This window comes from Caloenas nicobarica, chromosome 16 (genome assembly GCF_036013445.1).
Source record: "Caloenas nicobarica isolate bCalNic1 chromosome 16, bCalNic1.hap1, whole genome shotgun sequence".
Taxonomy (NCBI): domain Eukaryota; kingdom Metazoa; phylum Chordata; class Aves; order Columbiformes; family Columbidae; genus Caloenas; species Caloenas nicobarica.
In genome coordinates this window covers 9,214,274-9,229,111 of record NC_088260.1, presented here as the reverse complement: position 1 = coordinate 9,229,111, position 14,838 = coordinate 9,214,274, and the positions used below count along the sequence as shown (strand labels likewise).

The window sequence follows — 14,838 nt, the reverse complement described above, 5'->3', positions numbered from 1 at the left end:
GCCTGGATGGATGCAGTCTTTAATTCTGTTGGTTCTGCTAGCCATAGAAATAGTAATTTAAAAAAAATCATGCCTTATTCAGATAGTTTGTGTTTGCTTTTGCACTAATAAGAGGCTACAGCTTTCTTGAATCCCTTTTTTCCTTCAACTTTGCCTCCTCCAGGAGATTGTTCACCAGTTTCCAGAGATTAATCCAGTCTGTCCTCTTAAAACTGTTTTAGTTTTTACATTTCACTTTTATTATCCCCATAGGCAACTGCATTTTAGAGTCCCTACTTGAATGGCTCCTATTTGAAATGCTGTGTTTCCGTGGTGTACACTGGATTTTAGAGCACTCTTTACAAGCACATACATTTTCAGACATTTAGTCAGGTCACACTCTAAACAGGTGAGTGTCTTCATATATTCTTGGGAGTGCAGGGCAGTAGAGTGGAAGGGGTTTTTTCTCTTCTGCATTTTTCATTGCTACTATTTTTTCCATCTTCCTCAAAATGTGCATTCCTTCCTGGTTTCCCAGGCCCTCTTTTAAACCCTCTTACTCTTTTGCATTTCTAATATATTTTCTGGAGATGCCGCATAGTCAATTTGATTTCTGAATCAGTGTTGTCCCAGGCATGTGCTCTGTTGCTCATTTTTTTTGCAAGACAGACTGTTTGATTCCCTTTGCTGTAAACTTTAAAGATCATGCTGCTATTAGTGATCAGGGCTGGAAGACAGTAAGTTGGATACTTCCCAGGTGTGAGAGGAAACCAGCCATTTCCCCTTGGAAACCTGCCAGCCCTGGAGAGCCCTTGTCAACTCTGGCAGATGGGAGATACGTTTTCTACACTTATAGTGTAAGAAGTTGGGTTCATAGCACGGAAGTTAAATTCTAACTACGTGGCTTTTAGTGAATTGTGTCCTCCACCAACTCTGGCCAGGGCCTCTTCTTGCTAGTTTAATTATTCCAAGACCCAGATATGCCAAGCTGATTACGACATTGGTAAATGTTTGTCCTTGTATTGGGAGTGCTCCCCCTTACTCGCACTGCTAAACAGCCGTGTGTTCCTGTCGTGTGGGGAGCCAGACGGCGCCACCATCCTTCCCTCGGGGAGCAGAGTCCCCCTGCACCTCCCTGGCAAGCAGATTAGGCAGAGCGTGTTCTCCTCTCCAGTCTACGACAGAGATAAGCCGTTGGTATTTTAGCTGAGCTGCAACGCCTCTTCTTGCATGCTATCAGATTTTCAATTGCTCAAAGTGATTTGAACAATTTCCTGGTTGCAGGACATGAAGTATCTGAATATTGGTGTATTGGGTCCTTGCTAACAAGGTTCTTTATAGAGGGTCACACCGATTCCAGAACCACTCAGAAGCCTCACCCTTACCTCTCTCTAACAATGGAGATAGCTACTGTGTGCCAGAGCAGGATGCTTATTCTGTTCTGGCTTGAGAAATAATTTTAAGAACTACTTTTCACCTTAAAAAATTGATTTTCAATCAGCTGTAGGACTTGACTATTTACGAAGAGTGCAAGTTAGTTCTTGCTTCCTTCAGGCTTCTATGTGTTACATGTAACATTTTGTGCTACACTGAATACAACATAGCTCACTCTACACTACAAAGATTCAACCGTGTGTGGTTAGTGCCGAAGCGGGGGGTGTGAAGAGGGGGTTACGGCTCTGATGGCAGCAGCAGCTTTGCCGAGGAGCACGGTGGAAACCGTGGCGTTGCTCCTACAGTTTGCTTTTCACCTGACGGCGCCTGACAACAGCCCGGGCTGTCCCCTGGGCTGGGTGCCCTGCAGCGCAGGGACCTTGCTGAGTCACACATGGACCTTTCTCCTGCCGGGTGTCTCTGGAGCGCTCCCTCCAAACCCTCTGCCCGGGTGTCTCCTTGCACATCAGTGCAGTGAAAGAATTCAAGCCGAATTCTTCTTTCTACCCATTCCATTTTCATCATTCCCGAAATCTTCATTACTTCCACATCATCTGTGGTTTTGTATTTCGTTTTTTCCGCTCTCAGCATGGATTCCTCAAACGTTATCACTTCCTCTTCTAAAACACCCCAGAATCTGCCTTTCGCTCCAATTACTACTACAAAAATCTCTCTCTTTATTTAGGTTTTCTCTTGCTTTTTACCATTCCTCCTCTCAGTCTCCAGTTGTTTCTGTTTCCTGTATCAAATCTGAATGTCATGCCTCTGTTTCCAGACCTTTTCATGCTGTACTGCCCCTTGCAAGTCTATTTTTATTTTTCTTTCCCCTCTCAAAAGGATTCTGCCAGACCAACAACAAACCATTTTGCTGGACTCAGACAGCAGAGTACAGGCACCTTAGGGCAGGGAGGTGCCTGGGGGAGCAGGTGAGCCTGGATGAACTAGAGGAGAAAGGAGGATTTGTTCTCTGAGCTGAAGATGTGAAGCTTGGCTGCGGGAAGTGAGGACACACATGGCAGCTCTGCATCTTTCTGGAGGGGTTTTTAAACACGGTGGCCAGGTTTTAACATCTGGTTGATCAAACATTCCCTGCAGAGCCCTGTTGCTCTTCTTCCTGATGTCTGTGTTTCTTCCAGAACACTCAAACTGCTGTCTCATTTCTATCTGGCCTCACACTTTTGTCCAGTGGTGTAATATGGAAAAAGCAAGATTTAAATGCCTAGTATAGTTCTTATTTATTTTCCTAAAGAAGAGGACAGGACAAGTCTTTCTACCTAGGATTTGAAGACTGCAAGAAATGTGCTTATTCCAGACCCAGTACTTAGCTCACCCTTGGCTTGGAGTGATTTTGTTTTCAAAGATGCCATGTGTTGCATTTGTGCCATCCTGGAAATCAAATAGACACACTGCAGATTCACAAGTATTTCTTTCACCTTTATTCCCAATCCATGCTAGTTTATGGAAGTGTTAATGATTTACCATGCTTTTCCTCTTGCAGACAGTATTTACTAGCAGGAGGGAAGAAGGGAAGAAGTCAGGCATGCTGGACAAGATGTTATGAAAGACATGTATAGGGAAATGAGAGTTTAGTGTCTTGTAAGACACTAAACACTTCCTCACTTGTACCATGTACTTGCTCTCAAGTCTAATTGTTAAAGGGGAAACGTTGCATACCGATTCTGGCTGCCGATAGGCAAGGTACTCTTTTTCCACCAGATTAAAGAGCTAAACCCTTCATCTGGGGAAGCTCAGCAGCACTGACTTGTTAATAGAAGCAGATAATTTCAATGTGAAAGCTCTGTCCTCTTTTTCTCTCTGATTCACAAGTATTCTGTACATCTGAATCTTCCACGCTCGCTTCCTCCAGTAACCGTGGAGTCCTGGTTTTGGTAAGAAAAATAGCAGATCCAGTGTTTTCAATTTACACAGATGCTAACTTTCAGCGACTGACAAAGATCTTATTTCTTCATACAGTGCGTTTAATATTTTTCTGCAGAGGATTTAGTTCAGCTCAAATTTCAGCAGTTGGAGGGAACCACCAAGTTCATCCTGCACACTGCTCTGCAGGTGATTATTTTTAAAATACACATTTGTCCTGTTCGTGGAACAATGGATTCTCTCTTGCTTAGTGAGGCTTCTTGGAACTACAGTAATAAACGAGCAAAATATGGAATGGCGAGTTTGTTGTTAAAGTCTAGTAACAGTCATCGCTGAGCAGTTACTCTGCTGTAGAGCTGTCTGTCTCTTCTTTCCCCGGTAATTCAGGCGGTTGAACTCCTCCATGACCTGCAGGATGGTCTTTCCTTTGGTCTCTGGCATCACCAGGAAGACAAAGATAGCCGTGGACAGACAGTATATCAGGAAAATGATGAAACAGAAACTACCAAGACCTTCCTATGGGAAAAGAAAGAGATAAGATGTGCTCATATAAATTGATCTAGTTTTCTTTCTCTTATGATATGGAGTTTCTGGTTTTGTATTTACTAAAACACTTGGTCAGCGACTCAGTTGATGTAAATCCTGCTTGCTGCCACCTGGGGAACGGCACTGAGTGGTAAAGTGAACTAATTCTCCTTTCCTGTTTTAAGGAGGCAAGTTATACGCTCAGCAGACACTGAATGCCATTGCCTGACAGTTCAGAGAAGCGCTGGGCCTCAGTTACTCTGCCTTTCTGCTTCATCCTTCTCATGACATCTGGCAGTGTTGGTGCCTCTGTCACTGCTTCTGTGTTTGCCAGTGTCACATAACTGTGTGCAGAGTTCACAGCATTTGTGGTTTTGCTACACTTTCACAAGATATCTGGGCAAAAAGAAAGAGGCCATCAGAACTGAAATTAGTTTGGGCTCTGTCCTTTGCATGAAGTGTTGGAAAAGAGAAGTATGCTCTGGGTTCAAGAAGGGTCCAGCCTCCTCTGAACTGACACAAGACACCCTACTTTGCTTACCACAATGAAAGGGAACAAAAGTCCAAGGATGAAGAGTAGGGTCCAGTTTGAAGCACCATTCAAAACAAAAGCAGCTGGTCTGTATGACTGTATAAATATTTCTGTGGGCAAGGAGCATGATATTCCAGCTGAAAATAATGTTGGAGAAAAAAGGAAGCTTAGAAATTTTACGAGATGCTTCTGTAACTCACACCTCATATTGCCACGTAAGTTAATGGTTTAAACTGACCTGGAAGTGTTAGAGGTGCTGCTTGGCTCTTCAGGAGGAAGGCATGTAGGAATGCAATATGAAATCAAGTTTTACCTCCTACCACAGTATGGAGGGGAACATCTACTCCTGCGCTGAATCAGGAGCAGGGAATTCACACTAACTGTGGAACAGCTATGCCTGGGACATCTCCTAAAGGCTGCAGTGAGGAAGGAATGAGCACGTGAAACCATTCCAGTAGAAAATACCAACCTGGCCCAATGCCAAAGCTCATGATGAAAATAAAGATGAGTGCAACAGAGCAGTATGGTACCCAGGAAAAGGAATCCTATGGTAGGAAATGAAAAGCAAATAAAATCAGAAAGGAAAATTTTATTTATCCAGCTCCATTAGAAACATTCATCACTGCTAACTATGTCGTGTTAAACATACATCTGTTTCCTCCACTTCCAGAAGCTTTACAAGCAGGTAGGCTGGGAACAGACCTCTGTTAGTATGATCGTTAGCCCCAAAATACGCCTACTCCCGCTAAAAAGCGATTTGGAAATAGTAATGATATCTGCCATGCAATAACACATGAAGACAGGACACAGCTCTAGTGTGTAAATGGGGTCTTACCTGTAGCGACAGCGTGACTGTGAGGAGCCCTAACGCCAAGGCCATAACGGTGTGGCTTTTCCACAACAGCGTCTTCCTCCCTGCACGCTCGATCAGTGAACCCTGCAAGCAGGAGGACGCGCGGTCAGCTCCAAGGGACAAACCTACAGGCAGGCACTGCCTGCACCACCAGGCAGGGCAACTCTGAGGAGGTGGTACCTCCTCAGGGGGTGAGTAAAGGCGTCTGGGGACACTGAGCAGGACCAGGAGCTGCATGGAGGTGGGTGAGGTGGGAAGACGCAGAGAGAGTTGCCTGGATGGAGGAGACCTGAGGTGACACCTTGCAGGCAAAGGGCAGCCAGAGAGGACAGCAAAGTGGAAATGTCTGCACTGTTAATTGCCATGAATCCTGCAGCTGTGGGTCCCACTGACACGTGGGCACAGGGACTGTCACCTGCCCATCCTGCAGAGGGGGACGGGGACTCCCAGCGCTGGCTCAGGCTGGGTGGTCATTTTGAGGGAAAGACTCTTCTGTCCTACCATACATTGAATAAAAATGCCCATGTTTGCAGGGTGTGTGGAGATGATTTTCTGTGATCAGTGCAAAGTACTAAGGTCGATTTTTTTCCAGAAGTTTGATTCCTGGAGCTCCATTTAAAGATTTAAACGAACCACGCATTATAGCAGAATGGAATTCAGCTGAAGAGCCACTTACACTCACAAGGGTTGTGAGGATCTCGGTGATCCCAATTCCCAGGGAGACATAGTGGGTTTGAGCATGGGGGATTCCAGCCTTGATAAAGACATTGTATGCATAAAAGTAAACCTGGAAAGAACAGAAACGTGTGAACGCTGTACCCATGTGGTCGTGTTTACACCATCTTCTGTCTTTTTTGACAGAAAAAATCGAATCAAGCCTTAACAAAAGAGATAATGTTATTCTTGATTTCAGTAGCTAATCCTCAATGCTTTCACAAGGCTTATTTGTGCAGAACAGCTTTTACTAGCAGCTCTGTCTTGAACTCAGTAACAAATACAGCCTTTTTCTTCTTTCTCTGTTTGATTTTAGCACTACCTTTGTCTTACATTAAAGATTATAATTCTATCTGACATCTTTCATGTGTTTTACTTTATGAGGAGCATACAGAAAAGTGGACAGTACATACTAAGCAAATGGTTTAAATTATCTTTCTATATCACCTTTAAGCCTTTGCAGTGATTTTGATAGTCACTATTTTTCTGGCTGTAAGCACTCCCAAAGCATAAGAAATTCCATCGTTAATATGCTCGATTTCTACTGGTCCTTCATCGTATAGTTACTGTTGCACTAGTGAGGGTAGCAAGGGGTCTTATGAATCTTGAAATCTTTCTGAATTTCCAAAATTAATCTGGATTTTGAAGCTTCTATACTTTTACTATAAACTTATTTTATATAATGACTATTCCAATACTCAATACTATCTACTGAACATAGAGATATTTCCAGAGGAAAGGTATATTAGAGAGTATACATCAGTAACTGTAATTGTCTATAACCTGATAAAATGCAAAGGTAAAGGATTTAGAAAGAAACCCAAAGAGGTAGAAGTATGGAAGTGCACTGTCCATGTACATTATAATCCTGACTCTTGTTGTACTGAAATGGCTGAACGATTTTGGGCAGTGCATTGTGGAATACAGAGACCCAGAGGAGGTTATGCTGTTCTTTACCTGTTCTGTATTTGAGATTTTATTTTATCCTATCCTCTTGCATTCTCTTATCATAACAGGGCAATCCATAGAGATGCCTTGCTAAGACACTTGCTAAAACACATTTCCCAACTCATCTCAGGTCCCAAACATCCATGGGAAAAGATTGTAATAAACAGCAACAACAGATCCCCTCCTTACAGCCACTGTTACAGTCAGCAGTTTACTACTTGTTGCAGAGCTTACTTTTTGCCAAGAAACTGTAAGCAATTGAGAAAGCAGAGAAAAGCAGCACGCATACCACATTGACGCCAATGAACTGCATGCATGAGACGACAAGGGAGAGAGTGATGAGCTGCCAGCGGACAGCTTGGTCACGAAAAAGATCACAAACGCTCTTAGCCTTCTCTCCATGGATGGCTTCTTGCTCTGCCAGCATGTCATCTATTTCGGCCATATGGTCACCGTCTCCCCAGAGCTGCTTCACCGCTGGAAGGAGGGGAAGAGAGAAGATGAGTCCTGGTCCAAGCTCACTAGCACAGACACGTAATCGGAGGATTACTTCCTGCCTTGCAGTCTTTTTTGAGCTTCAGGCTCTTTGCTTTTGTGAACTTCCTAGAGATCTGGGCTCAGATTAGACACAGATTCAGTTAATTGCTGTCTATTTTCATCCATAAATCTTTATCATGACCTCACCATTGGCAAATAGCTGCTCACAGTGTTTCAGTGTAAATCACGCCTAAATTCTTACCAATCCTTCCCTGAGTACCTTCCCACTAAAGGTGCAGTTCTAGAGCACACACCAAAGCACAGAGAAGGAAAAGTTACTCGTACTTTAAATAATAAGTCCATATCCAAAGAGTTCTCTCTTTCAGTTGTTAAAAACCCACAGTGGCTGTTTCTCTGTTTTATGTCAGTAGTTGCTATTAGGGTTATTGATGAACTGGAATGTTCATGGATACGGCATGACAGTAAAGAGCATCTCCTTCTTACACAGAGCCAGAAGGTACCGAATCCACACCCTGACTGTTCAGGGCAGGATCCGTGCTGGTGGAAATACAAGCTCTGTGTGATCACATCCCTCGGAGGATCCTGGCAGAGGGTAATGGAAATGCTACTGCCAAAAAAGCACTAATACCAAACCAGAAGAGGCTGTCTTTCATTAAAGCTGAAGGTGGTTTCAGAGCCAAAAGACCAAGAGTCTTTTTCCTGGGTGTACCTCTGTTCCAGGCCCATGTGGGGCTTTACTGTATTTTCCACTTTTTGCTAAAATGAATGCTTTGTGGCCCATTTCCTTACCTTTGATGCACCCCTCCTTGTCCTTTTTGTCAATGAGCAGGTAGCGGGGAGAGTCTGGGAAGAAGGGGAGGGTGAGAAGCTGCACAAGGGCAGGGACTGCATGTGCTGCCATGAGAACAGGCCAGAGAGCATCGACTCCAAGAACTTCTCTGAAACAAAACCAGCAGAGCGAGAGGAGCTGAGCAGCCGTGTGTGCTGGCCGTGTGAGCAAACACAGACACAGGGTGGTCCCTCAGCCCTGCTGCCTGTGTCCTGGCAGCTCTCACCCAGGAGTCTCCAGCATTTCTCAGTCCAGAAAAATGAAAATCTCAGTGGGAGAGTGCTGTTGCCTGCAGCACACGAATTACACAGTGTTGCCACCTGTAGCTCAGTGGCCAACTGCATCCTCCTGCGACAGCTGTGGGACCACAGGGACAAATGGTCTCCCAGCACACATGCTGAAGAAAGAACCTGTGGTGGCGGATCCCTCTGCTTCTGATCCAAAGAGTCTCAAGTTACAGTGAAGACGAGATCCACAGGTTATCAGCCTGGTACTGGCTGCCCCAAATAGCAGCCGCTGCGTTTCCTGCAGCTTTGAGAACACTGTGGCCAGAATGACACATGCCCTGGGAACAGGACGGACCATCTTTGGGACAGGACAGGCAGAAGGAACCTGTGTTGAGGTGAATGGATCCATCATAGGTTTCTGGTTTTGTGTGTATGTTTGATGAGTGGATGTGCTGGTTTGCGTGTATTTTCAAGAAAGTTTGGATGGATCCGATATTCCCTGCTCCTTCTAAAAAAATAAAAGGTAAAGGTCAGTTCTTACCAAAGATGGATTTCTTGCAAACCCATTGAAATCTCTTCAAGCAACATCATTCTTCAGGATTCAATGTTTTGTATGATTTCTGATTCCCATTCACCTAAGTCAGGAATTTGGGCTGAGCTAATTCAGTCTGGCTACCCTGAAAACATGTCTAAAAATAGTTGCTGATTTGCCTAGTCACAGGCTTGCATTGACATGTGCATATATTTTAATAACAGAAAAAATTAAATAGGTCTTAGACCTCCTTACCTGAGACCCAAAGCAAATCCTGTGAACTTTCCGAGGGCAATGGCAGTAGAAGCCGTTATGGCAAGCAGCCCGCGGAGATTCCGTGGGGCACACTCCCCAGCAAACATGAGGTGGATACTCAGAGCTAAACCTGCAGTGACAAAGGACTGTTAGGGCAATTCAGACTCCCACAGGCCTGGGGTTTTGGAGGGGACTGCTATGGGCAAAGCATATGGGCACTTTTTTAATGGTGCTGAGGATTTGTCTGCCTGACATGAAGTATGTTCCTAGTACCGTGGTCTTGCATCTTTGCTAAATATTTCACTAAGCAAGTGTGTTCCTCCGGGAAATCTGTTCCTCAGCAGGCTGGCCTTCTCTTACATTTCCTACAGCCACATATGCAGGATTGCTGTTGCTCCCTTATATCTCAGATTATATGTTTCCGTGTCTACTCAGGATGCTATGTGCCTTATTTTGTGCTTGAAACCAACGAGTCAGCAAGTGCTATATATTCAATTTGCTCAGTCAATTGATTGATATTTATCCTCTCAATTTTTTTTTGCTGGTTAGTATTATCTTTGTCCAGCTGCTCAGGGATCAAAACCACTGACAGAATTTAACCTTCTGAGGCATCTGTAAATTAGAATTGCCCAGCTTGAAAACTATTCCTTTGTCTGTAATATGGAAGGCAGTGTCAGCCACAATGAGCAGCAACAGAAACAACAGACGTCAGCTTTCCATTGAGTGAGCATGCTCCCTTGAAATGTTGCGTGTTTGGCCTTTTTCACAAGCTGGCAGTACTTTCTATATGGATTGGGTGTAAAGATAAAAGAATGAGAAATGGAGATGTCACACATGATTAGTTTATGTTTATGTTTTCTTATGTAGTTGAAAATGCATTCAGCAATCAGGCCCTTTAAAGAGTTTAGTCAAAATCTGTGATCCTTATACTCAATCCAGTAAATCCTTGTGCCCTTCAGTCACTGCTCTCCCAGGTATTTGATACCATAGGTAGGAATGCTAATTTACCTCCACCCACTCCAGAAAATAATCTTCCAGCAATGATCATCTCAAAGGATCCACACAGCCGGCTGAGTCCCATCAGAGCTGCGCTCAGCACAGTAGGGATATTGGCGAGCAGCATGGTCTTCTTCCTGGAATGCATTTAAGTTAATGTGAGCATAAATACTGTCCATGTGTCATTCACAGCCTGATGGAAGTGGCATGAATTGTACTGTGGTTAACGCCTCTGTGCCAGCTTCTGAGATCAGCTGCAGTGAGGGAAATGGGAAATGGGGAAACTTTGTCATGGACTGATAAGCTATTGAAGCTTTTGGTGCCTCTAGGGCAGCCAATATCTACAGTGAAGAACAAGCTTTGTGAGCGGTTGTCCATGAAATTCACTTTAAAATGCATGCACTCCTCGTGTGAATTCTCAGGACTGGATTTGCTTTGGAGTTTATAAGAGAGAGGGTATGATTTTCTTTGTGATCACTGGCAGATTTTGCCATTCTGTTTCTTCGCTGAACGGATCCTCCATCTGAAGCGGCTCTGGGCTGCTCACAGTGCCACTTGACAAGCAGCCTTTCTCCCAAGACATGGTCACTTTGTTGGCAGTTGTGGGTGCAAACACAAAGACTAATGTAATCATTATTCCTACCTTCCAAATCTAACAGACAAATACCCGGCAGACAAGGACCCCAGCAGCCCACCGATGCTGTAAATGGACACGATAAAGGACCACATCAAAGTAATCAACTCTTCAGTGGCAGAAGAGCCATATCTCCTCACCCAGGTCTCATGGATGAAACTTTTGATGTACTTTAAAAGAAAAATAAAAACAAATGGACTCAGTCAACATATTTTTGCATAGTTGCACCTCTTTTTTACTTCTTTTACCTACTTACTAGTCTTTTAGATACATTTCTATCAACACCTTGGTTGAGATCTTAGCCTCAGTGAAATCAAAGGGAATTCTGCTAATAACATTCCTGGAGTTAATATTTCAGCAGTAAGGTGCAAGAAATAAATCAATGAATAAATATATCAATATTAAATATCAACAGTGAGTACAACTAAGAGAGTGACAGGCTGGTCTTCTGCTTATGTGCTAAACCCCAGTTGTTTTGCTACCTGATCTTCAGTGCCATTCCTGCTTGTCTGTATCTGTTCACTTGCTGTATCCAGGTTTGACTTCAATTGACTTTAGTGAGATCAGGATTTGTCCATCAATGTGGCCCATTGTGGAGTCTCTCTGACCTACTGTTCATAACCTCCATGGCACCTTTATTCTTGATGAGGGTTCCCAATGTGCTGATAGTATGAGCTCAATGTCCTCGGCACCATTCAGGATGACAAACGCCTCCCCTAATGTTCCTTTTCCAGCTGCAGGTATCAGTGCTGACCTCAGCTCTAGACCTATGGTCCTCCCCTGTCCTGTTTCACCTTACAGACACTTAGACATAGTCTGTGTGGCCAAGCACATGGTACAAAGGACTCCCTGAGTGCTGGAAAGAGGACAATGTCCTGTGAGCAATCCAACTCAGTAAGGTGACAATGGCTGACTTTATAGATATCACTCATCCCCCCGCTTTCCCAGTTCTGTCGCACCAGACAGAAGTTAAAACCCCATGAACACAAGAGCAATGGCAGCTACTCTATGAGCAAGAAACCACAATAGGTCTAGTTTTGAGAGCGGAAGTGAAAAAGTCAGTGATTGCATATAGAGGCTGGAATGCATGAGAATGTTGAAATCCATGCAGGTAGCTGTGTTTTTTGAGCTGTCCATGCTTACCTCAGCAGGAGAATTGATAACGGAGACCTGCAACCCATACTGGAAACCTCCACCAATGCCCAGGGCAAAAGCCAGGAGGAAGAGATTGTAGCTCATTTTCTGGCAGGAAATTAAAAAAAGCAAACCAAGCTGGTAGAGCTATTCAGATGTACCCCCAGCTCTCCTGTTTCACCTCCAGAACCTCTGATAACTTGAGCAACGCCAGGCACCTGCCTTTCTGAGACCAAGGAGCCAGTGCAGCAGAGTGCAATAGAAGAGCACAGCTACTAAAGCACAGGACAGTGAGAAATTTGAGGAGAGACAAAGCTCGTAGGCTGTCTCCCAGAACCCAGTTACACACTTCAGTGCTTCTGTCTTCAGTTTTGGCAATGTTAATCTGCACTGTCATAGGGTAACTAGCAGTGAGAGCATGGTGCAAGCATTATGTGCATGATTTCCATGTATTTGTCCTTCCTTCTCCTTTCTCACTTGTCTCACCTAAATGAACATTTTTCTCAGTGGCTTGGCTGAGACCTTTCTTAGAGCATTAATATGACTAATAGGAGGCTTAAGAATACCCCCACACTATAGTACTGTGATATATGCACATCCCCATCCCGCCCACTCCCACTGCTCTGTTACTGAGTGTCCCAGAGATATTCTGCCCAGCAGGGATGGCTTGATGGCTTCTCTAGAACAGATCGTACTCGAAGGCAATGCTGAACAATGCCAAATGTTTACAAGCTGATGTCTAATCAGATGAATGGCATTGCTCGAATGGGCATCAAATTTATCCATGTTGCAACATCGTTGGCTTCAAAGGAGTCAGCTCTGAATAAATTTGGTATTTGGCACACTCATATTAAATAACAATTTCCTGCTTGTCAAGCACTAGGAAGAAAGGAGATTCCCAGTTTCTACTACTAGTCATTCCTACCATCCTTCATGGTACAAAAAATGCCGCACATCATCAAAAAACTCCCCATCAGCAAGAAAATCAGTAAGCCTTACTCTAAGCACAAACTTTATGTCACACTTGCAGGAAATTTCTTAGTCTTATCCCCATTCTGTGCTATAACAACACTGCTGGATTTTTCTGTTGTAACTCTTGGGTGACTTTTACAGTCTAAAAGATTTTAAATTCAGGAAGATTTTTTAAATTTAATATTCATCCTAAAATTTATTTTTTGAAACACTTCTGTTTTATCTTTTCTGGGTATCTGTTCCTGTACTTCCTTGACTGGAAAGGATCATTTTCCATCCTTTAGTGTTTACATCTTTCAAATACTTCGTTATTCATACCTCTTTTATTGTGGAGGACTTTTTCAGTCTTCCAGCCTTCCTCCATCTATCAAATCATGTGAAGTCCCTTGATTTGTTCTCACCTGTTATGTATTAGACATTAAATATAAATGTGCTCTTAAATCCTATTTTCTTTGCTTATTAAACATAATTCCTTGCAATATATTTGATATCTTTCAGATATGACCTCATACTATTATTTTAACCACATCTGATTAAGATTTATTTTTCTTTCTGTACTTAATTTATGCAACAAGTCTTTTAGAATAGCAGAAAGGAAAAAAATATATACTGCAAAAATTATATTTGGGGAAAAAAGAGATAAATATATACCAACTTGCATGCAAAGGCAGTCATCATCTCCGCTTGCAGACTAGGTCTTCCCTGACGCTTTCTTTAGTTACTTTGGAAAAAGTGACTCTATATATAGAGAAAGTGGAGCCTGAGATAATATTTCAACACGTCATTTAATTCTTTCTCAGCGTTTACACTCCCTTTGGTTTGTCATGAAGTTCTTGCTGTTTGGTTTGCGATTATTGTGTTGGTTACTGATGAAACAGTGGATAATTTTGGCGAGCTGTGCATTCCTGCCAGGTCACTAGGGAAGAGCAGCTCCAGCAGCAGCAGCCAGACAGTAAGAGCTGCAGAAGATGAGTAAAGGACAACAAAAAACGCCTGATGAAAGCCAAAGTCCAGGGACTGGTGCAAACTAGAGTGGACTGGCTTGGACTCCCCAAGTCAGAGGTTGGGTAATCAGTTATCACATGTAAAGGAAAAGTTCCTGACTGCTACTTTGAGCCTCAGTACAGCAAAGCCTTCTGAAGCCTGACTTGACCAAGCTTGACTATGTCTGTGCGTTCACATCTTGAATTACGGGATTAGTTGACACTTTAAGAGCAATGGTCATTGCCTGAAAGTTCAAGTCTGTGTTCCTATAATATATGGTGAATGCTTGGAAAGTTGCATGTCAGTGTGAAATCCTGACTGTAAAATAAATAAATTACATCTTCACTTTTATCCATAATTCTCAAAGGGCCTCTTTATCTAGCAGTCTCCCTGATGGTTCTCTTAAAAGGCTTTTACAAGTTACTTAAACAGCTTTGGGAGAAATTCCTTCTGGTGAGTAGCTGCACATGGTGGTTCCCCAGGTTAGGATGCTGAGTGTCTTTGGTGTCTGGAAGAATCCCAACCCCAGTTGGGTTGGAAGTGAGAGGTGGCTTGTACAGAGGAGCATTTTTTGAGGACAGTAGCTGTATCTATTTTTCTCTGGTGATGATGGTTATTAATCATCCAACAGTGCACGGTAATTTGATTTGTAAACAATAATACGAACTATGAGTCTCTGAGGATCACTTTTCGAGATACAGTTTTGCCTAGTACTTCACATCATGAGAAAATTGACCTGAATGCCATGTATTTTTTCAGTTGAAGGTGTTTTAATTCAGTAATAATTCACCAGCTTGCTAAATGCTTCAATTAAAATGTAACCAACTAGACCAAGCAAAATGTAACCTCTGTTTTTCTTTGCTGAACCAGTCTAAAGACACCTAATTTCAAGCCATAGTCAGAAAAAATGCTGG

The 14,838-nt window shown here is 43.2% G+C and overlaps 1 protein-coding gene across 1 annotated transcript; it reads right to left on the bottom strand.

Annotated features, from left to right (window-relative positions):
* Positions 1 to 3,600: 3,600 nt before the first annotated feature.
* LOC135995145 (solute carrier family 2, facilitated glucose transporter member 11-like) lies at positions 3,601 to 13,618 on the bottom strand. The gene is made up of 12 exons (XM_065646231.1): positions 13,592 to 13,618; positions 11,978 to 12,076; positions 10,844 to 11,004; positions 10,213 to 10,337; positions 9,205 to 9,334; positions 8,151 to 8,299; positions 7,153 to 7,340; positions 5,878 to 5,988; positions 5,184 to 5,285; positions 4,818 to 4,893; positions 4,358 to 4,485; positions 3,601 to 3,807 (listed from the first exon to the last, which is right to left on the bottom strand). Exons 1-12 carry the CDS (start codon positions 13,616 to 13,618, stop codon positions 3,601 to 3,603), a joined length of 1,503 nt encoding a protein of 500 aa, XP_065502303.1.
* Between the last annotated feature and the right edge of the window lie 1,220 nt (positions 13,619 to 14,838).